The 25,799-nt window shown below is 42.1% G+C and overlaps 1 protein-coding gene across 7 annotated transcripts; it reads right to left on the minus strand.

The window, feature by feature from the left end:
• Positions 1-209: 209 nt before the first annotated feature.
• On the minus strand, positions 210-25,402 carry PANX2 (pannexin 2). Of its 7 annotated transcripts, none has more exons than XM_074827694.1 (6): positions 24,082-24,202; positions 14,441-17,464; positions 13,922-14,054; positions 13,299-13,476; positions 4,638-6,089; positions 918-2,765 (listed from the first exon to the last, which is right to left on the minus strand). In XM_074827694.1, exons 5-6 carry the CDS (start codon positions 5,911-5,913, stop codon positions 2,404-2,406), a joined length of 1,638 nt encoding a protein of 545 aa, XP_074683795.1. In that variant the 5' UTR covers positions 5,914-6,089; positions 13,299-13,476; positions 13,922-14,054; positions 14,441-17,464; positions 24,082-24,202; the 3' UTR covers positions 918-2,403. The 7 variants fall into 7 exon arrangements, with proteins under 7 accessions (XP_074683791.1, XP_074683795.1, XP_074683796.1 ...); XM_074827695.1 differs by having other exon boundaries at positions 14,441-17,467; positions 24,082-24,197; XM_074827690.1 differs by lacking the exons at positions 13,299-13,476; positions 13,922-14,054; positions 14,441-17,464 and adding exons at positions 210-337; positions 24,872-25,402 and having other exon boundaries at positions 2,517-2,765; positions 24,082-24,400.
• Between the last annotated feature and the right edge of the window lie 397 nt (positions 25,403-25,799).

Below are 25,799 nucleotides of genomic sequence, written 5' to 3' on the forward strand. Positions count from 1 at the left end.
GGGTCCTATGCTTCCTCTCTGCTTTTATTAACAGGTTCCTGATTTTCTTAAAGAAATTTCCCATAGTTTTTCTAATTATTTATTGGTGTTTAACAAGTACTTAACTATAATGGTTTTAAATTGCCTGAAAAAATAATTCTAACTACAGTATTCATCTAAGTGAATAGGATGTAGTGGGACATTTGGCTCACCTCCTATCTCTATGTGCCATTGCTCTCAGGTGACTCTGAAGGGATGGCAGTGACCCGTCAGGCCAGGCAGAGACCTTGCTTGTAGTCCCGTCACAGGTGATGCTCCACTCCTAGGCTGCCTCACTGCAGAATGCTTCCTCCTGTACCTGGGGTAGAATGAGGCCCTGGCTACGCAGGTGCAGATTTGTTAAAAGTCACACCAGTTTATCAGTCATGCAAGCAGTGGTGCTGAACACCCTGCAGCTTTTGTTTGCGTGTTACAAGTGGGGTGACCAACCTTCGGCCCTGGAGCCACAGGGAGCATACAAACTGCTCAGATCCCTGCTCATCCCACGGCTGCCTCACGCAGACAGCTCTGCTGTGGGCTGCAGGAGAACATCGACATCCCCAGAGCTGGAAGGAGACAAGCCAGCAGGAGTTGTTGCAGCCATCATCCCAGCTGCCCTGGCCCCAGCTCCATGTCCCCCATCAGCTCCACACTGCCCTGCACCAAGACCTCAGGGTGTTACAGCCAGGTCTTTCCTCTGTCCCCAGCACCCCCTCCCCTGTCTGTGGTATGTGTCCTGTGGCTTGCTGCCTTTTTGGTATTTGGCTGTTCAGGTCAAAAAGGATGGGCATAACTGAGCTAATGTAGGGGGGAATGGTAGCTTTACATGTCCCACCTACTGCTTATAATAAAATCCCACTTGTACATAACTGAGCTAGGAAGTAGTACACATTAAACTATTCAGAATAATAGGTATTTATTTTCAGTGCTATTTTAATTAATATTGGTATAATATATCCATGTCTGAGGTAATAAATTAAAAATAAATTCAAGATTTCAGTCCCATATTTGTGCTGCATATTTTTTCTACCATTATATATAATTTTGAAGCAAACACACACAGTCCATAATTCTTAATGCAGCTAGGAATATTATTTTAACACAGTCACTTTTTGTTTCACTATTTTTGCTGAGAATGGTTATTGCATGATACACTTTTAATAGATGTTTTAGTTATACTAGAGTTTTCTATTAAATCACACATACCGTAGTTATAGGAAGATGGGCATGAAGATGTGCTTTGAGCCAAGGAAGGCAAATATTGAATCAGAGTGCTAGCACATACTGCAGGATTATTGTCTGCCTGCACTAGAGCCCAGATCCAGCAAAGCCATTTCAGTGTGTGCTTAGCTTTAGACATATGAATCGTTTCAGTGCCATCACGGCCTTAAGTGTTTGCTGAATCAAGGACTAGCCAAGTCTGCAGACATAAATTCAGACTTCTTCAACTGTGTGTTATTTGAAAACAGTTTTGCTGGTTTCATATTTTTTAACATATTTTGTAACAACCTTCCTAAGATTTTTCGTATCAGTGAAGCACCCATGAAAGTTTCTAACCTGGTTCATAAATACACTATGAAAAAATAAGCAGCTACAATGACTCTTTTCTACACATTTTGTTAAAAGCAACACCTGGTTTGAAAAGTTATTAAAGTAATTCTTCCCATGGTAAAATATATTTAAAAAAATAAACTCTTCATTTCATCATCTTCCATCAAACATATAAGCTTGTTCAAGGGCGGGGCATACCTCAGGTATTTTCATTTATAAATGCAAAAGATTGAGTGTATCAATATTTTTGCACTTAAATGCTGGTGGTAGTAAGGCCCTTTCAGCTAAGTCTCCATCAAGCCCAACATTAGTGAGCTAAAGAAACAAACAAACAAAAATTTTGTTGCATATAACTTTTTCATAATCCTGAATTGAAAACAAACCCTCTCTGCTTAGAAAAAACCTCTTATTTAACTGCTGCCATTAAAAAAGTATACCTCACCTCCACATTGTTTTAACTTTAATCACTGATTCTGAATGCAAAGGATTCAAACACTCACTAAAATTGCTGTGACATGCCATCAGACTCTTAATGTTCATAAATTGTGCTAATCCCCGTTTAAATCAGGAAGCTATAGTTTAGAGCTAGAGCTAATGGTTGTCTTGGTGTTAAAGGTCTATTTCCACCAGATTTTCTTTATTCTGTTTTGCAAATGACTGACAGTGCTCATGATGTGAACCTGAAAAACCGTTTGGTGTTATTACCAAAAGCTATAGGCTGTGTGAAAACTCTCCATGCTCATGCAGTGAACTGCATCGTTGCGGGGACCATGGTCCACACTGCAGTGCTCTTGGGCCTGGCCACGAGGGCGCAGCTGTGCAGCCCAGGGGTCTTCAGTACTCCACCGAGCTCACGATTGCCATTGGTTCATCAAATGTTGCCAGCCTTATCTGCTTTGGGGTAGGGATGGAGAGAATTTCCCCGGTGTCAGTTGGTGAGTGAATACCATTGTCTATTATGTTTGAAACCTCCTCCTCGTGATCCTCGTACAGTGTGTTGATGTGCAGCAAAGGGTGGGCTGGGTTGCAGTTCAGTGCAGGTGTTGGCTCTGGCTTGACTTGGTTCAAAGTCATACTCGTTGCAGCAGCAGCTGTGGCTATATGGTTGTGGTTACATGTGACAAAAGCCCCAGCAGCAGGCACAGTTCTGCATGTCTCAGATGAGTACAGGATCTCTTTTGCAGGATGAGGGGTGTCTAAAAGAAAACAAAACAGCCATTTAAAAGACAGGTAGTCTTTCACCCTTCCAGTCCATCAGAGAGGAGTGTCCTGAACCAATAAAAGTCATTGGCAGTTTTGCCACTGTGGGAGCAGGAGTGGACTCAGAAATGAATTTTCTTGGGACCCTTTGAGAAATCCAACAGGACTGTTTCAAAACAAACGGGTTGTAAGCTCAGGGAAACAGGACAAACAACAAATGGGTTTTGTAAATCTCACTCTTTTTTACGCATGCTCATGCTTCCTTATGTGAATGGTATTTTCATAAAATGAACAAAAAACAACTGAAAAGTATCTTTTATTCCCCTCTACAGTCTGGCAGGTGTTTTATAAATGTTATGATTTAATGTTTTGACAAACATTATGACTGTTGAAATCCACAGGATGGAATACAAAAAGCACTGATACTTTCAATGGGAAAAACTAGTGGTTTACACATTGTAAGCCACTTGTCTTTAGAAAGAACTCAGCAATTTGACATTAACTGATGTCTCTTTCCAGAAATTACAAGTTTACCTTACCTGATGGACTGCAATGTAGGTCTAACTCAAAAGCAAAGCTGAAAATTTTTAATGGGAATGGGGAATAACAGACCCCCAAAACTACAGTAATTATTTTTTGCCCTTAAAATATTCAACCACTAATTTAGATGAAGGTAATTGAGACCAGAAAACCCCAGTAGTTTTGAGGAGTTGAAATCAGAGCAGGTGACTGGAGAAGGAATGCTGTAGAATAGCTCACATGCACATTGGGGAGTTGGAGGGCTCTAAGGAGCATAGGGATTTGGAAGTGACAGAAACTTTTATACCTCAAATCACTTCTTTGCTGGGCAGTGGGGTGACGGTAGCTGTCAGTCTGTCGAAGCCCAGAGGGAGGTCTTAGCTTGTAATGAGATGAGAGCCATTGCTTTAAGTACATACAAATCTTTCTGTAACTTCAACTGCATAGTGCTTCTTTCTTATGTCAGTAGCTTACAAAAATAAACAAGATATCTGTCTATCAGTTTATCTACTGATCTATCATTTTTCTTAATGCTCACACGGCTTTCCTTATCACACTAGCACCTGACAATTACTGATATATTTAAAACACTCCTTTGGGGTAAGAAAGGGACAGGATTTCCAAGACACACACAGGAAACTGAGGCACACAAAGAGCATCTCGTGCAAGGCCACACGGGAAGGGAATGGCAGAATTTCTACATCCCTGACCAGCACCCACACTTCAGACCAATCCATTCTCTGGCCCACATGAGACAGAGGGCAATTTAGAACATCTCTTGCATGAAGAACAATATCAATGATCTGAGTTGTGATTTTCTAGGTGACAAACACATGCCAACCCCTAAAATTGGTAGTTAAAAAGAATTTTTTCTACAGGCAGCTTTAACTGCCATTAGCACAGTTTGTCACACACTCCTAAGTGGCTATTACTAGTCAGAGTGCTGGTCATCTAACATGGCAGTTTCCATACAAGTTGAAAATAAGGCAGGTTTGAAACATGTCAGGTGCTGGTAGAGCAGGAAGGGTGTCACAGAGGCCAAACTCTCCTCATTTCCTTAGCAAGGCATGACCACATTTGTAATTGTGAAAATCTGCTTACATTTGAAAAATTACCCACACCGACAGCCTACAGGCTGTTTTGTACAGCTCTACCTGTAATAATCCTTATCCTCCATGTAGGTGTTAAAGAGAGAACCTCTATTTCTGAGGCCTGCAAGCCCTAAGATTATTAGCTATCCCAAAATCTACCAAGGTAGGTCAAACAGTTCAGATAAGCTTTGAGTTCCTGAAGATTGCTATGCAAATTATGGTCTGTGGAGGTGTTATGGGCATTATGGCATACTGTACCTTTGAGAGAGGAGGTAACGTGTACTACGACATTCTCTTCCTGGTTTAAAAATCCACCCTCTTGGCTTTTTGATGTAGGCATTGAGGGGATGGCTTGAATCTCTGGCTTGGGTTTTTTGCTACTAAGTATATACGGATGAACATCCAAGGAAAAGTGTCGTGTGTGTTTTTTTTCACTGCTTGTGCTTGGGATGGCATTTGGCTCAGTTTTATGAGCGGATGACTGCTGTGAGGTTTTTGCAGCGGACTCTAACAAAGGAGCTATAAGGCTGTCTGTTGCTGTTTTTCTCCGCACAGGCTTCGGTTTTTCAGGTTTATGGTTTTCAACCTTCATAATGGCTAACTGTTCCTTGAATGGTTGAGGAAGGGGATTGGTAGTTGGGATCCATTTCATCTTCTTCCTTGGTCTCTTAATGATGAGCTGCTCATTAGCATCAATGTCTGCTGGATCAACACTTGGGTCTATCGTTTGGATCCCTGAATCACGCATGGTTGGAGTGGCATCATGATTGGACTGGGCCAATGCTGCCAGCAGCTGGCGTACCACATTGTCATACATCAGATCGCTTTCATTTGTAATAAAATCCAGACGGTTCAATGATTTTATGTGGTCCCGATTTTCATTACAAAACATGGCCAAAATATTGATATCACAAAACTGGGACTTCTGCCACTGTTTCTTGGTCTTTATTCCAACTTTGTTCAGTTTATCAAATATGAAGTTAGACTTGCGAAATATGAAGAGGTGAATTAAGTTGATGAGGATTATCAAGTTCATGAAGCAGAGGAGAACGATATCTACACCAGCAATAATTCGCTGGAGCTGGACAGATGGCAGTTTACAGTTCACTCTGATGTGCAATTTGGAGCTGCTTGTTTTGTCTGGAGGCTCTCCTAGCGCACATGTAAATTCATTCTGCTTCTGTGTAGCATAGTAGGTGGATAAGTATGTAATTGGTATAATACTTAAAAAGATGATGAACAAATGTCTCGCTAGATAAAGCTTAGCTAAAAAGTTACTTCGTCCTCTTCTTTCCAGGTATTTCTCAAACAAGTTCTGTTCAGGGCTTTTTTCCTTCTCTGCGTTCTCAATGATTTCTCTCTTCTCTCTCTCGGTGATCCCTGGGCCTTTGGACTGAATCTGTTTCTCTATTTTTGGTGCCCGCCCTTCAGCTGCTCGGTGGTAGCAGTTATCGATCTCCTGAAGCAAAAAATTAAGCTCTGAAGTCAGTCGGGTGGAGGCCAGAAATTCCCAGCCCAGAGCTGGAATGTACATTATCCCAGCAAAAGCCAGCAGTGCATAAGGTAGGAACTTATGCTCAAACAAGGAGGGCCAGTGGCTGGCATCAACTCCTGGCAAGGCATCTTTTAATTCTGTCCAACAATATCCTCTGGCATACAAGGCTTGATCGCGGGTGAAGTTGTGTGGTGTATAACAGTATATTGGCTCCTCTGTATAACAGAGAGAAAAGTCACTGCTGTGCATTTAACCTACAAAAGGAGCTCTGGAAAATAAACATTTCAAATTATATCAATTTCATTTTACTGTATCTTTGCATGACCGTTAAGCCCTCCATGTCTGTTAGACAGCTCAGCCTGCACACATCTTCACAAGCCCCAAGCAAAACAATTTACCTGGAGGTTTTAGAATGAACCTGAGCTAGAAATGTCAGCAAGAAATATGTATTTTGGTTTAACTAACTCTCTGAAAACAGTATTCTAATCAACTATGACCTAAACTCTGTAAAGCTGAAAGTCCTGATATCCACTATACAGTAGCTGAGGATGTTACGTGCAAATGCTGAAAGGCTCATTTAGGTGAAATTAAAGGTTCATCCCAGCTAAATATTCTAAATAGAAATAAGTTAGATGTAGCTGAAGGCAAGTTTTTAGTCCTTATTAACAAAGTCTACCCATTGGATATGGTAGAAAAAATTAAATCTTAAAGACATACAAACATTTAGTCAACTATATCCCTCTCAGCTAACACTCTTGAGTTAAAGTGTGACTGACCAGGACAGAATGTGGTGTTAAATGTATTTATCACTATGAAAATTTAATTCTACATTTGAAACTGTAACATTGTTTTTTACACAATGTACAATTAAATGGTGGAATTTGCTGTCATACAGTATTATGGAAGAAACAAACACTGTGGATTAAGAAAGTAATCAGACAAAGTAATGGAAGAAAAACTATAGCAAGGATTATTAAATACACAGATAGTGATGCAGTTTTTCTCTCAGGACATGTTTAAGCCACAGGCTGCTGGAAGGTGGGTTTATCAAAGGAAGGAACACCATATGCTTGTTTATTTTAACACTCCTTCCCAAGCATTTGTTTTTTGCCATCATCAGAGACAGGATGTGGGGCTAAAAGGACTTTTGTCTTGACCCAGTAGGTAAGTTATGTTCTTATACAATGTCATTTTTCTAGCAATACAAGAAAGATAGAAAAACTTGTGAAAGTTGGAACAGTATTAATTGCCCAAAGAACAAGACCATTATCAAAACACCGTCTTCAAAGAAGACCATATTTTCATGTTTTGGCAGGTAGAACAAAGGGAATATATTTTACAGTGTTCTGGTACACCTTTAAAAAACTTCCTAAAATGGAAGAAGGCATGTTCTCTTGAATTGAGAATCGCTCAAGAACACCAAGCTTGCTGCAGTTCTGAACACAGTCTACAATTCAGATCGAGAACAGCTCACTGGAAGAGACTGGTGGTACTGTTGTCTTAATAATACAAATCATGAAGAGAAATAATAAAATATGTCATTTGATGACAATAAATAAAATATTAAAAATTATTAGGCAAGCAAAACCCTAATCCTTTTGGCTTAACAGAGTACTCCTCACTTGACCAACTACTTCTCATATGAGAGCAAATCAAAAGCATTTACTAGTTCTTTGGTAAAGTGTTGAGGTGTAAACCTCTTCTGTGACCTACAGAGATCTATGTGCCAAGGACTGCACAAAAAAATTTTTTTTAAAGTGATTCAGTGAGTATTCTTTTCTAAAAATACAACCAATTTAAACAGTTGATAGAATAAATGATGCTATCCAAGACAGCATGTAAAGTGAGCAAACCCTGCAAATTCTTTAAAATCACTTTTGAAGACTATTTTAAAATGATCTAACTTTAACCTCAGAGGAGAGCTTAAAGTACTCTAATGTTACACAGCTTCCCATTTAGACTGTTTTTGTGTATTTACAACCATGTGTTACAAGAAAAATGCTCATTGACTCTCTTGGTTTTGGTAATTACATGCCCTCCCAACCCTACTCATGAAGGGATGCATACAAAATATTTCAATTCCTACTATCAAAGAGTTACTGTATGATTTCCCAGAAGACAAAGTAGATTCCTATGTGAAAATATTCCCATGGGAAAAAAAAGGCAAAGAAGTGTGGTGCATTTCTCGTAAGCAGAAATATTTTGAATTGGGTGTCCCTAAGCTCAGAAGAACCTGCCAATATGAAACCCAGTTTTCTGTGACATACATGCGTTCATTTCTCCTAGGTCTCAACACCAGGAATACTTGGGAAGACAACGAGTATTCATACAAATCATCCATAAGGATTATATTTGGATTCATGTATCAGTTGCTACTATCAAATAAACCGAACAGTTCTCTTCACTGAGACCTGAAAGCTAAGGTGACTTCTGCCAAAATTGTATACATACAATAACAATGAAACATATATTTATTTTATAAATAAAAAAAGGAAACAAATCAAAATGTCTTTACATTTATGTTGGACAGATCACTTAGAGACTAACTCTGCACTCTAGCCATTGTCATTGCTTCAGTGAGAAAAGTCTGAAGAGCTTCATTAGAGGCTACTTCAAAAATGGGACTGCCCAGCCCAGTAAAGAAAGCAAATGTCATTTTACAGGAATTTGCTTCCTTTTCCTATGTTAAACATTTTTTTTAGCTGCTCCCATTGCCTGGTAAGTTGTGAGAGATCTCTTAATTTATTGGGATAGCTGAGCATGGCGCCCCACTCCTAATCAATGTTTTATTTGTTGATGCTAGTCTCGTATTTTCTTTGCATATTTGTTAAATTGACATGATTTTCATTATATGCCATGCAAATCCCAAGACCTTTTAGATGAAACCCAATCCTCAGTGAAGTCAGTGGGATTTTTGATAACTGATTGAAGTGGGGGCAGTGGGGTTACAATGCAATTTTATTCAAATGTTTTTTTCTAAAATGTTTGAACCATACTCACTGTCACTGAATGCCACTGATTTGGTAAAGTTATTCCACAGGAGAATTTAGTTCTCAGCATGGGACTTGACTCCCAAACCACAGCATCAGCCTTAGGAAGCTCATTCATCTTAGAAAACAGTCCACACAATGGAGAAGACAGGAATACCCTTCCAGACAATGATTCAAAGCAAAAGACTAATGTAGCTGTTGCCTGGAGGAGCCTGTCTCTCTTCATTGACAAAAGGCTGCCAACCAAGATCGCCCCTAGGTTTCACTTAGCTTTTGTGAATGTTACTTCTCAGTCGGTAGCAGCATTTAACCTGGCATTTAGCACCATGAAGGTGTTTGATCTCATCATAGCAGGGACCTGTTTCTCCCCTACTGCAATCTGTGTCAATCAGGAATAAATGAAAAAGAAAGGCACCATGTCAATAACTAATGTTGTTTGTTATGAAAGATGGCAGTAACATATAGCTGGATCTCAACATGCAGATCTGATAAGGACAGGGGAGTAAAAGGTTGTTCTCACACATGTAGCTCACTCTAGCAGTGACGGCCCTGCTTAATGCAGTTTCAAGAAGGCATGGCAGATGCAGATGTACTTTTTTATTTTACAGTGTTCTCCTGATAGGTAAGTAGCATTAAAAAAAAGGCTGTAACAGTGTTAAAATCATAGCTCTGACATTGGATCATGCAATATAAAAAAAAATGTATTTGCTTTTAACTTTGTATTCATAAATATAGAAAGTTTCTACTGATATTCTTATTTCACCCTGAAAATCCTCAAGCAATTTAGGAAGTTTCTTTTTCATATAACCACTCCAGCCACTGTGAAATGCAGCTTTTTCCCAAGACTGTGCAGTTTAATTGCATATGGTGTAACTATTCAATTGTGTAGGAAAAGACAATAGAGCAAGGTGCTGTAAAGAAAATTTTTTTAAAAGCTTAGGATACATTATTATGGCTGAGTGGACTTGGTTGTCTTTTCAATGTTGTCTAGGCTTAAGCCCATAAATATAATCTATCCCTTCACTCTCCTTGATAGATACATTCTTGTGAGCCCAAAAGACAGAAATTCCTACAAAAAAAAAAAAAAGAGAGCAAGGTCATAACCTCCAAAATATTCTTTTGCCAGTTCCAAACAATAATGAAAAGGTGGTTCAGGGTGAACATGTATCTGTGATTTGCACACATGTGCATCTGTAGCAAAGGCAAAAAAAAAAAGTAAGATAACCAAGCTGTCATTGTCATCGGTGTCTGGAATACTAAACTCAACTTTTCTGCATTAAATGTGATGGCTTGCTGCAAGATTTTTAGTTCTGATGCTCAGAGTAAAATCTCAGTAAGTTCAAAGTCTAAAGGTCTGCCCTTAGGTTCACCTACACAAATGTGTTAACTGCATGCCAGAATATGAAGTTCAACACAGTTTCAGAAAACATCACTAGGAATACCTAAGAAAAAATCCTGTCTTCAGTAATACTTTCCTACAGTCACTCATTCCCAGGAAATGATCCTTTTGAACAATTTTTAGTAGACTAAGTAACCCTGTGCTAATGCTGTGCAGAAATAATTACTACATTAGAAAAAAAGTCCTTGATGTTAATATATTATAAAGTATATTAATATTTTACCTCATACTGGCTTGAGTATAAAGATGCATACTAAGAAGCTTAGGCTTCCCTTTTTTTCGATACTATTAGATGATCACAGGAGCATTACATCAGATGTTTTCAACAGTTGTACATAAATACATTTTATTTTGCTCACTATGCATGTAAGTATTTTCCAGAAGTCCACAAAACTATTCTCATGAATAAGGAAAAGAGACATCTCACTGAATTTTTTGGACATGCAAACAAGATGAAATAATCAACACAGAATCACTTAGTTGTGTAATATAATTGATTGTGTCATGCCACTTGAAAAATTAAAATCCCTTGGCCGCTAAGTTTTTTCACATGCTCCATTCTGTACCATCTCATCCCATCAGTTTAAATACTATTTGAATGGAGAAAAATTACTTGCAGGACGTACTGTGGTACAAAAGGCATACTTTAGGGGAATGAAAGAGAGTGCATGGTTGCGAGAAGAGGGCCAAGGTAAGGAGAGGGATGAAGGAAGGGGCCGTGCTCAAAAAACTCTTTAGAAAGAATCTAAACAGACAGTATGGAAAGAAGGAGTGAAGGCAAAGTATGTAAGCTAGGAGCTGCCAAGTCTGCTTGTGCAGAGTAAAAGGCTCTGAGAAATGCTTATGGGCTTTCTGCAGGCTCCCACTCCTACTGTTCCCAAGTCAAGGTCAACCACCTCCTCTGAGTGGGTCCCCAACCTCCATATACTTTAGTATACATTCAGCTGCCCTCTTCAAGAGCCCCGAATTAAACACTGTTTGTCAGGCTGCAGGTGCTAGGCATGAAGACATGTTAGAAAAAGAAATCTCCTGCTTAATTTCAACCAAGAGATAAAATACTCTAAGTTCTGAAATTCCTCAAGTGAGGGTCTGGGGTGCTGACGTTTGGAGTTGGAACCCCCGTGAAACTTCCCACTGCAAAAAATGAATCTCAGGCCTGGAAATGGAGTTACCAATGGAAAAATCTGGTAACTGCTGTCCTAGATCATTCCCTGAAGTTAAACCCCAATGCAGAATCATGGAAACGCTGGAAGGAACCTCAGAACTTACCATGTCCCACATCCCGCTCAAAGCAGGGTGAAGACTGAGTTCAGATCAGTTTGATTAGGGCTTTGTCAGGCTGAAAACCTCCGAAGATGGAGACTACACAAGCTGCCTGTGCAACCTGCTTCAATGCTTGATTGTCCTTAAGGTGAACTTTTTTTTTCTTTAGGTTATGTCCAGCAAGAACATCTGATTCATGCAGGAGTAATTTTTCTCACTTTTGAGAAATGGCCATTTCCAAAAGTGAATGCAATGACCAGTTGTACCAAGTACACGTTAGGTAAAATATGGCTAGAAGGCTATCATTGAAATACAAGTGGCTAGAGCTCAGGCCTCAATACTGCATCTCAACAGAAGGAAGAGATATCAGCAGCACAGTTCACCAAGGAGGCTCCGTGTGTGTGTGTGCACACGCATGCATGTATGTGTATTTGCCTATCTATAAAAAAAAAAAACCCTTGCAAAAAAATGTGAGCTGGTGTATAGTACACAGAAATGACACTGTCAAGAAGGCATGATGAAGCTGTAGATATGTATCATTTGCCACTACCTTTGCAAAGTTCAAGTTTTTGTAAGTCTTCCTGGGAAAGTGAGTGAATTGCATCTAACACATTCACTTGCTCCTTAAAAATAAAGATTACAATGTCAATCTCTTAGTATTCAACACTGTAAAAAAATAGACCTGCTCCTAAAAAGACTTAAGTGACTTCATGCATTGGGCAGTTCCTTTGCAGCCGATGGGATTACTCACAGTGCATAAAATTTGGCATGTGCATCTCTCTTTGAAGAACTAATGCTGTATGGGGGGGTCAATTTCAAGCTTATAAAATATTATTATGAGCAAAAGTTATTTAAATAGATATGGACAACACATTTACAATGCTTTTGGTAGCCATTAAAAAGTAAGAAAGGAAAATATTAGTAATAAACAGTATATGCCCCTATGTAAAAGGGCAAATGACTTTTCACACCTACCGTATTCCCAGTGAAATAAAGTATATTCACCCAAAGCAAAATATAAACCATAATAATAAAATGTGTATGTCTCCTGTGACCTCCAGCTTTTAGAATGTACTCCGGAAAAAGAAATGACACCTCATTAATCTTCCAACTGAGTTGCACGATTTCAGCATTCTAGTGCAATAATTCAGTAATGCAGAAGAAATAACACAATTTTCTAACAGCAGACAGAAAAAAAGGAAAAAAGGAACTCAGTTTTCAGAAAATATAATTAAAAATTGAAAAAAAGATTAAAATCCTTATGCTTACTACAGCAACACAAAGGTAAGTATGCCTCTTGTGCAAAAATTTCAGCTGGAGCACCATGGTTCTACGTGGGTATAGGCAGCAGAAGTGGTGCTTAGGCACTGCTGAACAGGCTGGATCTCCCACCTCCTGGACAAGTGCCTAAACCCTCATATTGGAGACCCAAATTAAGTATCAGGTTAAATATACTACAGACTCCACTGAAGGCCTAGTGCTTCCTAGCAATTGGCTTTCTGCCCTCTTGAAGAGGGCTGCTAAACCATCCTCATGCTGGTGCCCAACCTGCCTATGAAGAAAAGCTGGCATTCCAGTCAAGTTCTCTGAAGCACTCCTTGTACGGTCCTCACCACCTGACTCTAAGGAGAGATTCAGTGTTTAAGTAGAATCTCTGAACCTCCCTGCCCATCAGATGCCAGAACACAGGTTTCTAACAGCCAAGATAAATGAGAAACTCCCTGAATTCAGCAATAAATGCCAGTATTTGACAACGGTACTGTTCTCCTTACATTTTGTCACGTATGTGTAAGCAATCAGACATACATGCCTCATTCATCTTGGGTACTGAAAGGATTGCACAAGAAAGCTGGTAGCAAATTGTTTATTTTGAGAAACAGAAATAATTTATTTAGTAGTTTTTCAGCAATTTTTAAACGGAAAAGAAGGAATGCCCTGATCCTCTTCTCTCTGGAAAAAAAGAACAAAAAACATTCATGTTACTGAGGTTGAAGATGTAGTCTAAGCAAGTATAACATTATCTGAACACTATACAGGTTTTGCATCTCGGTCACACAGTCCACAAGGAATATGTAACTCTCTACTTTGAATGTGATTTTATAAATGCTGGCTAATACCCAAATTATTTCACAGCCAAGGAAAAACTAACTCCCTTAATTTAACTGGTTTATTTCAACTACTTTATTTAAAGGGTATTTAAAGGTTAGAAATTAGTACAGCATGAGGATGGATTCCTGAAATTACTTCTGTGTATCAACTGTAGTCATACAGTCCTATTTAACTCACTGAGTTTACTCATATGAATAAGAAAACATTCATCAAACTAAGCCTTAATTTAGCAAGCTAATTATTAAGAATTATTACTTTTATCAAAACAAAAAGACAATACCTTTACCTTTCTTAGGGAATATTCTTTCCAAATCTGAATATAGGTTCCATGCCCATGAAGTCTTCCTAAGGTACAAATTTCTCCATGATCAACAAGGTAAGGTATAGCCTTTTTTGCCCACTCTCTGAAACCACTTGTCCTGTTTAAGAAAAAGACCTTGAAAAGAAAGTCCCTAAAGAAATGAGACCGGAAACCACTGCTGCTAGTAAGTTTTACTGGCCTATACTCTAGAAGGATTAGTCATAATGGGTGAGATGTAGATAAGCAGTTTCAAAGACTGATAGGTAATGGGTTACCCACAGGGGTAACTGCAATGTAAAGGCAGCAGCAGGTGTCCCTATATTTACAATTTGGGTCTTTTTTTCTTGCAGGACTGCTGCTTGAACTGCATATATTTTGGATCTGCAGAATCAATAAATTAGCAATGCACCTTCCTAGTGTATATATAAATTTACAGAACTATATTCCCCGTATGTAATAAACATTGGTCTTCTAAAATTAGCTGGTATGCTGAAGTTCACTTACCAGCAATCTGAGGCTTAAAGACTTGTAACGCCTGCCCAGGTTATTCAGGAGATAAAGATACCTACTCCTACTTGGTTGATATGTTGAAGTCTGTTGGAGAAGGTTATTCCAGAAATGGCAACTGTTATGCAGAAGGTGCAGAAACACCTAAATGAAATCCCTTAGGCTGCTCCTATAGAGGAATGTTTCCTCAATAATGAGCTACCATCCACCATGTGATGGCCATGCAGTATGGTGCTAACGTCATTGGAAAGAGAGCTTATTTATAGTGACTGCACTGTTGAACATCACTAGGAGCATTTCTTCCTGTGCTCTAGAGAGCTCTGTGAAAACACAGAAAACACTTGGAAGGAAATTACAATGCTTGTATTTGTACATAGAGGTACTGTATTGTAATGTTGCTTTGTGTTATGTTAAGATTTGAGGGAAGGTTAGATCTGAATTTAAAAGAATGTATTCATCAAAATATAATTAATGAAATTCAGCCATGCAGACAGTCCTACAAAAGAGATCTGAATAATATTTACTGCTATTTAGCGCTTACATGAGGAGGTGAGTGGAATTTTGGTGACATACAGATCTTCTGCACAAGAAAAGAAGTAATGTGTGAAAATAAGTGTTTTAATGTTTTCCAAAGATCAAAAAATTTTTTTCGGGCCGTTCAAAAATTCCCCTCTAGAGATGGAACCCCAAAGCAACTACACAAGCACCCAGACACTATGATAATGTGGACTAGAGTAATATCCAAAATAAACTGCAAGAACATGTAAATGCCAAAGTGAAATGAATTATGGAAATGCAGTGAAACCAATGATACATAGACAAGGGTGTCTTCTTAAGTCAAGAGTCAAGCACAAAATACAAACACAGGAAGCAACAGGAAACAGCAGGTTTGTTCTATTGCATTATTATTATTTAATGACTAGAAATGAAAAAGATGGCTTGTATTAAGTACCTCTTGGCATAACACAGCACCCAGAAAACTTCATATTGAAAAAGAAGAAAACCGCCAACAGTCAGCTCATTAAGTAATAATGTTATTTTAATAACATAGTATTTAGGAGGCAGAGATGGATGCTCTACTGCTTTTTGGAAAACTGCTTCCTCCACGTGTAGAGAAATTGGGTTTTGTGAAGTATCAGAACTGTTTTGATCTATCACAACAGAGCCAGGAGAATCAGTCTCTCAAGGCTTCCAGGGGCTCTGCCAGTTTTAGTGTGGAGGTCTCCTGCTCTCCTGAACAGGTCATGGACCCACAGAAGATAAGTTACCTCAACCTCAACATGCTGAAATAATTACTTCAGCATATAACTAAAATGCTCCAGAAATAGTCACTGAGCTCTAAACTGCAAAAAATACACCACGCATCTCAGCACCTGGCGGCATCACTGCTCTGGTAATTTAGAATCTGGATGACAGGCATGGTGCCAGTAAAGAAAAGCAAACAAATCCCCAAACCTTACTATCATAACGAACTGCTGTATCTCCCAGTTCAAATGCAAGAATATAAAACATGCCTGGGACAAAATCCCTGATGATGTAAATAGCTGTACTGATTTCAGTGTTGTTCTTAGAATAAATTCTGTATCCTGTGAAACAAAGGGAACCTCTACAAGAATCATGCCAGCCTACTGCAAAATTATTCAGCTTTTGTAATTAAACATGTTTACCAACTGAAGATGCCCACTGGAGTCATTTTTAATACTGACAGAACCCAAAGAACTCAGTGATGATGCAGATTCTTCTTGAAGAGTTTTACAGCTCTAAGAAACAATACAAGCTGAGATTTCTTCTAGATCATGCAAAATTTCATCTAGTTTAGGAACAAAAAAAAGGCTCAAATACTTCAGGGTAGCTTTGAAAAACAGTCTCGACCTTACTCTTATTTATTCACAAGGTTTCTTCTTGACAAAGATGAATGAATTAAGTAGCTCTTAAAAATATTTTTGACCATCTGTTAAATTGTTGAAGTTATCTGAAAGCATGTAGTAAGCTAAATCTCATCCACATTTTGGACCTCTCCACATATGTGACACTCGAGAAGATGAAGGGGTTAATAGTGCAAATGGGGTCATTAAAGTGTATATGAAAAAAAGATAACGTGTATGTGTCAATGAAGTTTGAGAAACGGAATTCATGACAGAAAAGTACCTGTAGTCACTAGGAGCTGGAGTGGAATGATTATATGTGAGGCTCATGCACTTCCTCACAAACACCTTTCTATTTAACATTCAGCTGTGTAACTGCAAATCATTAAAGGATCAAAACTCACCGAGAGCCAGCTCGCGTATCTTATGCACACCTCGTGTTTGTGTGTGCGTGAACTGCCCTTACCCTTTGGGAAAAATTCCATCAGCAGTGCAAACAGCCAGTGGCTGAACTGCAGCCAGCCTGTGGTTGCTTGTACTATTTTGGTTCTTTTTTAAAATATGTGATCAGAAAGCACTTAAACACAGGTGGTATTGAGACACTCCTTAAATTCTCTTTTCACTGCTAATACCACGTCAGAACCGATTTCTGCACTGATGTCGTCATGTACATAAAACAACCTGGCCCTGTATTCTTAGCGCTAACAGTAATGACTTGGAAAAATGTCTTCTTCACTTTCCTACTATATGTGGCTTTATAAAGTTAAAGAGAAAAAATGGAAAATAAGATCAAAAGCCATCTATCAGATAAGTCACCTAAGTAAGCATATGTAAATATCCTGTCCACAACTGGAAACAGAAATACAAATTAGAAAAGTTGACCAGAAATACAAAATAAAACTCCATCTTATGCAGAAATCCTCAACATATACTATTTCAAACATACTGTAGGGTGAAATGCATAAAAAGACATTGAACTCACGCATATACTGTATTACACAGTGAAGTAAGCATTGCTTATGCAAATGATTACAAATCAGAAAATAAAGCATAAAAACTTGAACTGACCCTTCAGTCATTTAACTTACTGTCTCCTTCCATTACTTCCTCATGAGAATTTTCTAGCAGAAGGGTGGTAGAGGGCTGAGCTACGTAACTGCTAAGAGACATAGAAATACAGTATTTATGAGCAACTTTTTGGTATTTTGTAGGCACTGTTTTATAAACCTAGCAAGAAAATCAATGCCAAAGCTTGGCTTTTGACTAAAGTATAAGTATCAACTGGATGACTGGTTTGCTTTCTTTTCATAAAGTATTGGTATTTAAGAGCTTCTGAGGGAAAAGGAAACATGATTGCAATATGGAAAGAATAATTCACTGTGAACAGAAGCACGAGGCACTATACAAGAGGGATATGATTTAGCAATCCCTGTAGTTGACCACATCAGTCCTAAAGCTTTTGAAAGTTTGGAACCCAAAATATTTCAATATTGTGAAGGTAACACATAATAGAAACAGCAATGTATTCTCCTTTGGGGCCCACCACTCTCTGGTTCCTTACACAGAGAACCTCCCACAGACATTACTGACAGCGTTGCTTCTGAACACAGCACAACACTGAACCAGAATATTTAAACCACTTACTAAAAACATTAAACAATACAAACAAACTAAGCAGCACATCATGAAAGCCAAGTATCTCTTCATCTACTGGATTGTGGATCAGTGTCTTGGAAGTTCAGCAAATGCCACGAGAGGCTCCACTACAAAAGGATGCCACTCGCTGCCAGTAGCATTGTGGCCCGTCACAGAGGTCAGAACACAGCACTTGCTGACCCAGCAGCATCCTACTTGTGTCTGTGGTTTGTGTGTACTAGTTCCATGGTAAAAACAGGAGAGTAGAGGATGGACAAAAAACACATGGAACATCAAACAGACCCACTTAAAACTGGTAATGAATGTTGCAGTCTAATACTCCGCATTCTGTACATTTTAGAAAGGAATTGAAAATGGGAAGGCAGTGTATTGAATCCTTTTTTATCTAGATCCCTACCTCTCCAGACTGACCATGCCTTGACAGGAGATACTGAAACATCATAACTAAAACCAACTGCTGAACACCAACACAGACCATAGCTGGACTAGAACTAAGTATCTTAGAGCCTTACCTACTAACATTTAATTATCGGTGTTTTGCCATTTTTCCACTAAATATTAGCCTAAACCTAGTCTGCTTCAACAAGGACACACTTTAAATGATTTCTTTAAAAATAAATAAATAGATAAATAAATAAAAAGAACTCCAAAACCTTTATTGTGGGAAAGGGAACAATCCAGCAGGCTCCAACGCAGCTGAAACGGAAGGACAAAAGTGACAACCTATACTTACAGGTGTACAGTCTGCTTCTCCACCAGCCAGCACCTGGTATCGTCACCTATTCTTGCTCTGAGACAGCGCCGTACTACCATATCTGAACTCTCCACTCATATTGCTTGTATTTTACTTCTAGTTTGCACAGGAATAACTAACTGTTCAAGCTGCTAGGGAATGAAAAGTCAGGCTTCTGGATCTTCAGGTATGAGAAATCAAACCTCTGATGAGTCAAATATAAGCAGGGACCTTTGCAAAGCACTGCATATACATTTGCATGAGTGCTCTAACAGATGCCCAAGAACATACAGGGTGTGATGGGGGTCATGTCACTGTTCTGACAGAAATTCAAACACATTAGTATTCATATTTAAATAAAAAATGTAATTGCTGTCTTCAAAGCAGTAATTCCCAAACAAAACCAGAGCAAACCAAAGTAAGTTCCCTTGGGACTACCAACTGCGTGCATTGTTACTCTTAAGAAGGACACTGCTACAGGAGATGCTTCCTTTAGCCTATGCTGCCTTCTGTAGGCACCTTCACCAGGGCTGAGAGCCCTGTGACTCCAGAAAACTAATTATACTTAAATACAGATCCATCCACTGGGTCAGAAAAACATGCCTCCAAAACCTTCTTATCCACAATGTCAACATACACTGGCCCCTAAATACAGGATGTCCTGGTTTTATATGAAGTCTGTCCATGGGTGAATTTTAGAAAGGGAAACAATATTCATTCTTCTCTTGTGGGTGCTCATGTGGGCTTTTTTTTTGTGTGGGGTCACTGACTATTGCTCCTAAATGACTTCATGATGATCTTATGTCCAGTATAAATACTGCACATGGATTTATTTTAATTAACTTTCTAGGGGTGTCCTTTCTGGAATCCCACTGGTTTGCTTGTAAAACATTAAAGGAGAATTGTGAGACTTGAGAAGTGATAATGTAAGAGGTTAGCCAAGTGACCTTCTCTTATGAAAAGAGGGGCCAGTGCAAGAATTGTATCTTACTTCAGCCACCAGAGTGAAGACCTGTCCCCATTGAAATCAACAGTCAAACTCTTACTCTTTTGAAGCCTGAATTTAACTCTCAGGAGCACATCCTAGCAGTGTGTATGCCCTATGCCTTCCCTCTGTGGAGAGCAAAATTTCACCCAGAATGCACTGCCATCTAGTAGTGAAGCCTGGAAACAAAATTTTATCTCCCAATAAATTTTGGTTATGTTACAGATTTATAGGCTAAAAGCGAACCAAGGATGACAGCCCATTTTTTTACACTGAGTCAGATGGTAAGGATACTGTAAGCATCTGGGGCTGCATAACAGGGAGCGTGGCCAGCAAGTCAATGGAGGTGATTCTCCCCCTCTACTCTGCTCTCATGAGACCCCACCTGCAGGACTGCATCCAGCTCTGGGGTCCTCAGTACAAGAAAGATCTGCTCGAGCAGGTCCAGAGAAGGGCCATGAAAATGATCAGAGGGCTGGTACATCTCTCCTTTGAGGACAGGCTGAGAGAGTTGGGTTGTTTATCCTGGAGAAAAGAAGGCTCTGTGGAGACCTTACTTCAGCCTTTCAGTACTTAAAGGAGACTTGTAAGAAAGATGAGGACAGACTTTTCACCAGGGCCTGTATGTACAGGACAAGGGTCAATGGTTTTAAATAGAAAGAGGGTAGCTTTAGACTGGACATAAGGAAGAAATTCTTTATGATGAGGGTGGTGAGGCACTGGAACAGGCTGCCCAGAGAAGCTGTGGCTGCCCCCTCCCTAGAAGTGTTCAAGGCCAGATTGGATGGGGCTTTGAGTAACCTGGTCTAGTGGAAGGTGTCCCTGCCCATGGCAGGGGGGTTGGAACTAGATGATCTTTAAGGTCCCTTCCAACCCAAACCGTTCTATGATTCTATGAGATACATGTAATAAAAGAAAAGCCCAATACCTAATTTAAAGCCTTTTGTAACACATTAAGATCAGCTGAATTGTGATTTATTCAGAAAATCATTACAGTATCTGCTAAACAATTAGGTCATGCCTTTTATGCTACTAAAACAGTAATTTGTGATGTATTTTCTCAAAAGTGATGTAAAGATCAGAACACTCCAATATGAGGACAAACAAATCACTAACATGAATAGCAAATGCATTAACCTAAACAACGACTTTGCCCATGGCACTGAAACAACATAATTAACTAAATAACTTTATCTTCACCCACAGGCAAACTACAGTATACAATATATTATACTACAGACATAATGATTTTTAAGGTTGTTAATTATAATCTTTTAAATAAACAACACACTCTTTCTTTGTCCTGTGCTGTGGGGCTGAACTCTGCTTTCATACGTGCTTCACTGCAGCCTCTGGCCCCTGGGAGGTCCAGGCTTCCTGGGATGACAGGGTGCCTTCTGCACGCTCCCAGCACAGGACACTCACGCTGCTTGGCCAAGCAGCTCTCACTACACTTGTTGCACAGACTGTACAGCTGCTCTTGACTATGCTTGAAAGCTACACTTGATCCCACACACATAAACTCAAAGGTGTATCAGAGAGATAAGAGGCTCTTATCTCCTCTACGCACTTGTCATGCAGATTCTTCCAATCCTCAGCAAAAAGTTTTGTGAGAAACCACTGCTTTTTGATAACTACACTTTTATGTGTCAAGCGCACACACCACTGTTCCAAGAGCTTTATCAACACTGATTAAATAAGATCGTATGGACCCCGGGAAATAGGGTTGTTCTCAGTTTAGTGGCATGATGGTAGCCTTCCATGGCTTGCACTGGATATCATTAACAGAATGAGGAATAATGGTAAGTATCAGATAAGCACACAAGGGCCCAAAGCAAAATTTCAGAAGCTACTATGATATTCACAACCAAGGGGCAGCAGGAGCCTTACTCAATTTCAACAGCAAAGTTTGTACTTTCACACCTATTATTTAAATTGCACACAGGGAACAGTATCCAAAGCAAGCAAATGAGATTAGATTTTTTTCAAGATCAGTGGCAGCGCATAGGTGAAATATAACACAAACTGCAGAATCAGTAGTAAGCATGTATCCACCTAGATTGTTGTTATTACCAGGGTCAGTGTCTCCAGACAAGCTTGACTTGGTAAAGAAGTTGAGTAAATATTGTTTTGTTAACACAGTAACATGTGATTCAGGTCACATTAAAATTAATGTAAGTTTTGCTCTTGAACTCTGTGGAAGAAGAACTAAATCCACTAATCCTGAGCTCTTCAACTCCACTCCAAAAAGGAATCTATTTAGTTTCATCAGACCCTTACAGTGTTTGTATTACATTCCCTTGTATCTTTAATTTTTTCCTTTTTCTCATATTATTTTTCTAACTGCAGGCCGTCTGAACAAACACATGACATCATATGACAGAATAGTGTTGTCCCACATTTTTCCAAAGACATAAGGATGTTTTCTGTGTTGCCTTGTAAGCTTTGCCCTGGCAGGACACAATAGGTTACTGCCCTTATCTTACTGGATCAAATGAGCATACACAGTCTGTAAGCAGACACAAATGATACTGTTTTTGTTACTTCTGAAAAACAAATTTGGAACACAACCATGGAGAACATGTCCTCCACAGCATAAAATAAACTCAAATGCAGAAATTCAGTAGACCCCTTCTCTTCCACATACTTGTGCGGACCACAGTTTAGACTTGCAGAGGGACATCCACTGTATTAATCTGAGCCTCTTAGACTTGAGGCTTCCTCTGCAATCTGCAGTCTCAGAGGATTTGTTCATACAGAACAAGTTACTGCTATCTGCACAAGCAGAGTCATCAGCGGACTTCTGATGGGAAACTTGCACAATGTAAAGGAACACACATGAAGGGGCATGACCTTTCCTGCACCCATGGTTATCTTCAGGCATGCTGAGGTTCAAACCTGTACATCTCAAAGAGTAGGAAGGCACATACATAGGTATGCAGTCTCATTAGCTTCTCTGGGATTGCCTGTTTATTAGCTGACTTCTCTACAAACCAGAGGAAGGGATCCCCAAACTTTTGCATTCTACAGAGGATCACCAAAGGTGACCCTGAATCCTGCCTTTCAGTTGCTATGAAGAGCCAGTTTTCAGATGTTTAGCAAGCTCAGCATGCCCTGAAAATACAGTCTGAGATACTTCCAGATGACCATCCAAAAAATGAGGCTCTTTTCATTAACTGGCTGATGATCTTGAACTATATAACTGTATGTTTAAAAAATGAGGTAGACTGAAAAAGTTTTAACTATAATTAAGAAAAATCTCAAAAATCCATTTGCAAGCAGTTATTCTAGGTAATTTAACTTTATCTCAGAACAAAAACAAGTACTAAGGATACATAAATGTTGGAAGTCAATCCCAAAGCAGTGTGAAAAGCAAGAGCCTGATTCTGGTATGCTTAGACTGATTGAATACAGCCAATTCCCATTAACCTCACAAGCTACAGACTGCCAGGTCAGTCCTGTATATTAAAGTGCTTATAATTAATTTCACGTGGATCTTGAGGGGACCTTAAAAGCAGTCATGCACTGGCAGCTACACTCACCAAGCCTGTACTTCAGAAAGTAAAACAACGTTTACATACACACTAATGGCGCGAAAGGTGTCATAACAGTTTACCGGGTCAGTAATTTTCAAGGTTCGTCAAAACTTGACCTTCCTAGACTGGAAGGACTCCACAGTGGCTTTTTAAACTGTTACTGGCTGTATGCAAGATGTAGGCCCTCGACAGATACAGACCCCAATGACTTCCACTATCACAATATGGCAAAGCACAGGGTGCATGTGTCTCCATGTATTGTTATCGGTCTCCATGAGAGCATCTGCCCCTCCCTAGCAGGGCAGTTAAACACTCGTGTTGTAGACGGCCGAATTAGCGTCAGGACAAGTGGCTGAAGTCAGCCAGGGTCCAGCTCAGGACCTGCCCACGATCCACCTCAAGGAACATAAAACCACCCTCTGTGCCACCCACACCAGCTCTCAGCTGCAGCAGGGCGGCAGACGCCTCCCGGCGCCGTTGCTGCCCGCCGCTCAGCGGCCCGGCCCGGCCCGGGGCGGGGCGGCTGCGGCCCCCTGCCCACCCGCGGGAAAGGTGCTCACCCGCCCGCTCAGGCGAGAGGCAGCCGCTGCCCCTCAGCGCCGGCGGCCTCTGGGGAGCGGCCGCCGCCACGATGCCGCTGCCCTCGCGGGCCGAGGTGCCAAGGCGAGGGGCGGCGGCCGCCTCCCCGGCACAGGTGACTGTCAGGGAGCGGCCGCCGCCGCGACGCCGCTGCCCTCGCCCGCCCAGGCGCCAAGGCGAGGGGCAGCAGCCGCCGTCTCAGCGCCACGGCCCCGCTCAGCAGCCATTAGGGCCCGGCCCGGCCCTGCCCCGTCCCGCCCGCGCCGCTGTCCCGCCGTCCTTACCGGCGAAGTTCTTGGTGAAGACGAGGGTGACGAGGAGGATGGGGATGAGGACGGTGCCGATGGTGACCACGCGGTCGAAGGGCAGCTCCAGCTTCAGCTGCAGGAGCAGAGCCGCCAGCGCGCCCGCCTTGTCATCCTGCTGCCCCGGCAGGATGAGCTCCTTCAGCTTCTCGCCCGCCAGCAGCGCGGTGGCCATGTCGGGGTGGTTATCGATGATGTGTTGCATAAGCGGCGGCGGCGGGCGGCCTCACGCCGCCGGGCCTCCGCGGGGACGGGCGGCGCGCTGCGGCGGGCTGGCTGCGGGCGGCGCCCGCCCGGCCTGCGGGGACAACACCGACAGTGGTAACGGCGGGGCCGCGGCCGGGCCCCTCTGCCGCAGCGGCACCATGTTTGGGCCGGCGGGACGCTGACCCTGCGGGGCCCGCCGCTACCCCTGGCCGCCCGCCGCTACCCCTGGCCTCCCGCCGGGGGCGTCCCCCCGCCCACCCCCCGCAGCCCTGGGGAGAGCGGTGCAAACGGGCCGGACTGAGGATGCGGCCGGGCAGCCGCAACCCCAGCAGCAGCGCGGCGGCAGCCGTGCGGTTCGAGGCAACCTTCCTCTCCCCAGAGCCGTGCAGAGAAATGTCACGAGAGGCGGGCAACGAAGAGAGCCGCCCGGTGACAGCTGTGCAATTAAACGCTGCCTCCGCTTTGCAATTCATGCTGTACAATAGCGGCGAAGCAGTCATGCAGCAAGACAGATTGGAGCTCCCTCCCTTGAAGTGTTGCAGACAAGGAAGAGGGCATTTACCTGGCAACTTCGGTTCCCTCGGTTCCCAGGGGATGGTGAGCAAAACCGATGACTTGTAAATAACAGCGGAAGCCGCAAATAAACTTACACTGGACCTTCCTGCCGGAAAAAGGTCCCTGCACCTCCACAAGTGATAAAATCGCTCCGGCTTCGGAGCGGGAGGCGAATGATGGGTTGATGCTTGTTATTGCAGCGGGTGGCTGGCGCTTGCATGGAAATGCCCGCCTGCACCAAGCAGCAGTAACGTGCAGAGCAATTCAAGAAGGGGCTTGCAGCAGTCGTGGGGAGGAGGAGGAGGAGGCGAGAGCCGCACCGGAATGAAATGCGGGAACGCAGAGGTCCTTTAAGGTTTTAAAGCGAGCAGCTGGAGCCTGCCGAGCCGGGAGCAGCAGCCGCAGCAGGGCGGCCGGGCGCGGCCGCAGGCAGCCGGTACGGGCACGACACATGCGGGCTGCAGCGCGCAACACGTTGCGGCGGCGGCCCCGGGCGGCGACGGCGGCCGCGTCCCTGCAGGAGCCACCGCGCGGCGCCCGCGCGCATGCGCCGGCCCGGCTCTGGGGGCGCGCGGGGCCGGGCGGGCGCGGCGGCAGCTGCCGCCCGCTGAGGGGCGCGGAGGCGGGGGGGTGGGGGGCAAGGAGGAGGAGGAGGTGGGGAGCGGAGCGGAGCGGGAGGCCCTAGAGGGAACCTGGAGGCAGCGGGGACGGACGACCCCGGCAGGAGAAGGGCCGGGCTCCCCTCTCCTCTCCTTCCCCCAGGCCGCCCCCAGCGCACACAACGGAGCTCAGGCCCGGGTGCGGCGGCGCTTCCCGCAGCCCAGTGGCTGTCAGAAGCAGGGGGTAGTGGTGAGGGAAAGGGAGACCCTCACCCGAGCGGGCTGTGCCCTGAAGGTCTTCAGCCTTCGGGCACGTCAGGATTTAGGTGCTCCCGT

This window comes from Strix aluco, chromosome 5, assembly GCF_031877795.1.
Source record: "Strix aluco isolate bStrAlu1 chromosome 5, bStrAlu1.hap1, whole genome shotgun sequence".
NCBI lineage: Eukaryota > Metazoa > Chordata > Aves > Strigiformes > Strigidae > Strix > Strix aluco.

Coding starts and splice junctions, on each gene's coding strand:
- PANX2 (XM_074827689.1), bottom strand. CDS start 24,307: ATGCAACACATCATCGATAACCACCCCGACATGGCCACCGCGCTGCTG. Junction 6,090..24,081: donor CTTCACCAAGAACTTCGCCG/GTAAGGACGGCG, acceptor TCTGTTATACAG/AGGAGCCAATATACTGTTAT. Junction 2,766..4,637: donor CGTTACCTCCTCTCTCAAAG/GTACAGTATGCC, acceptor GTTTTCTTTTAG/ACACCCCTCATCCTGCAAAA.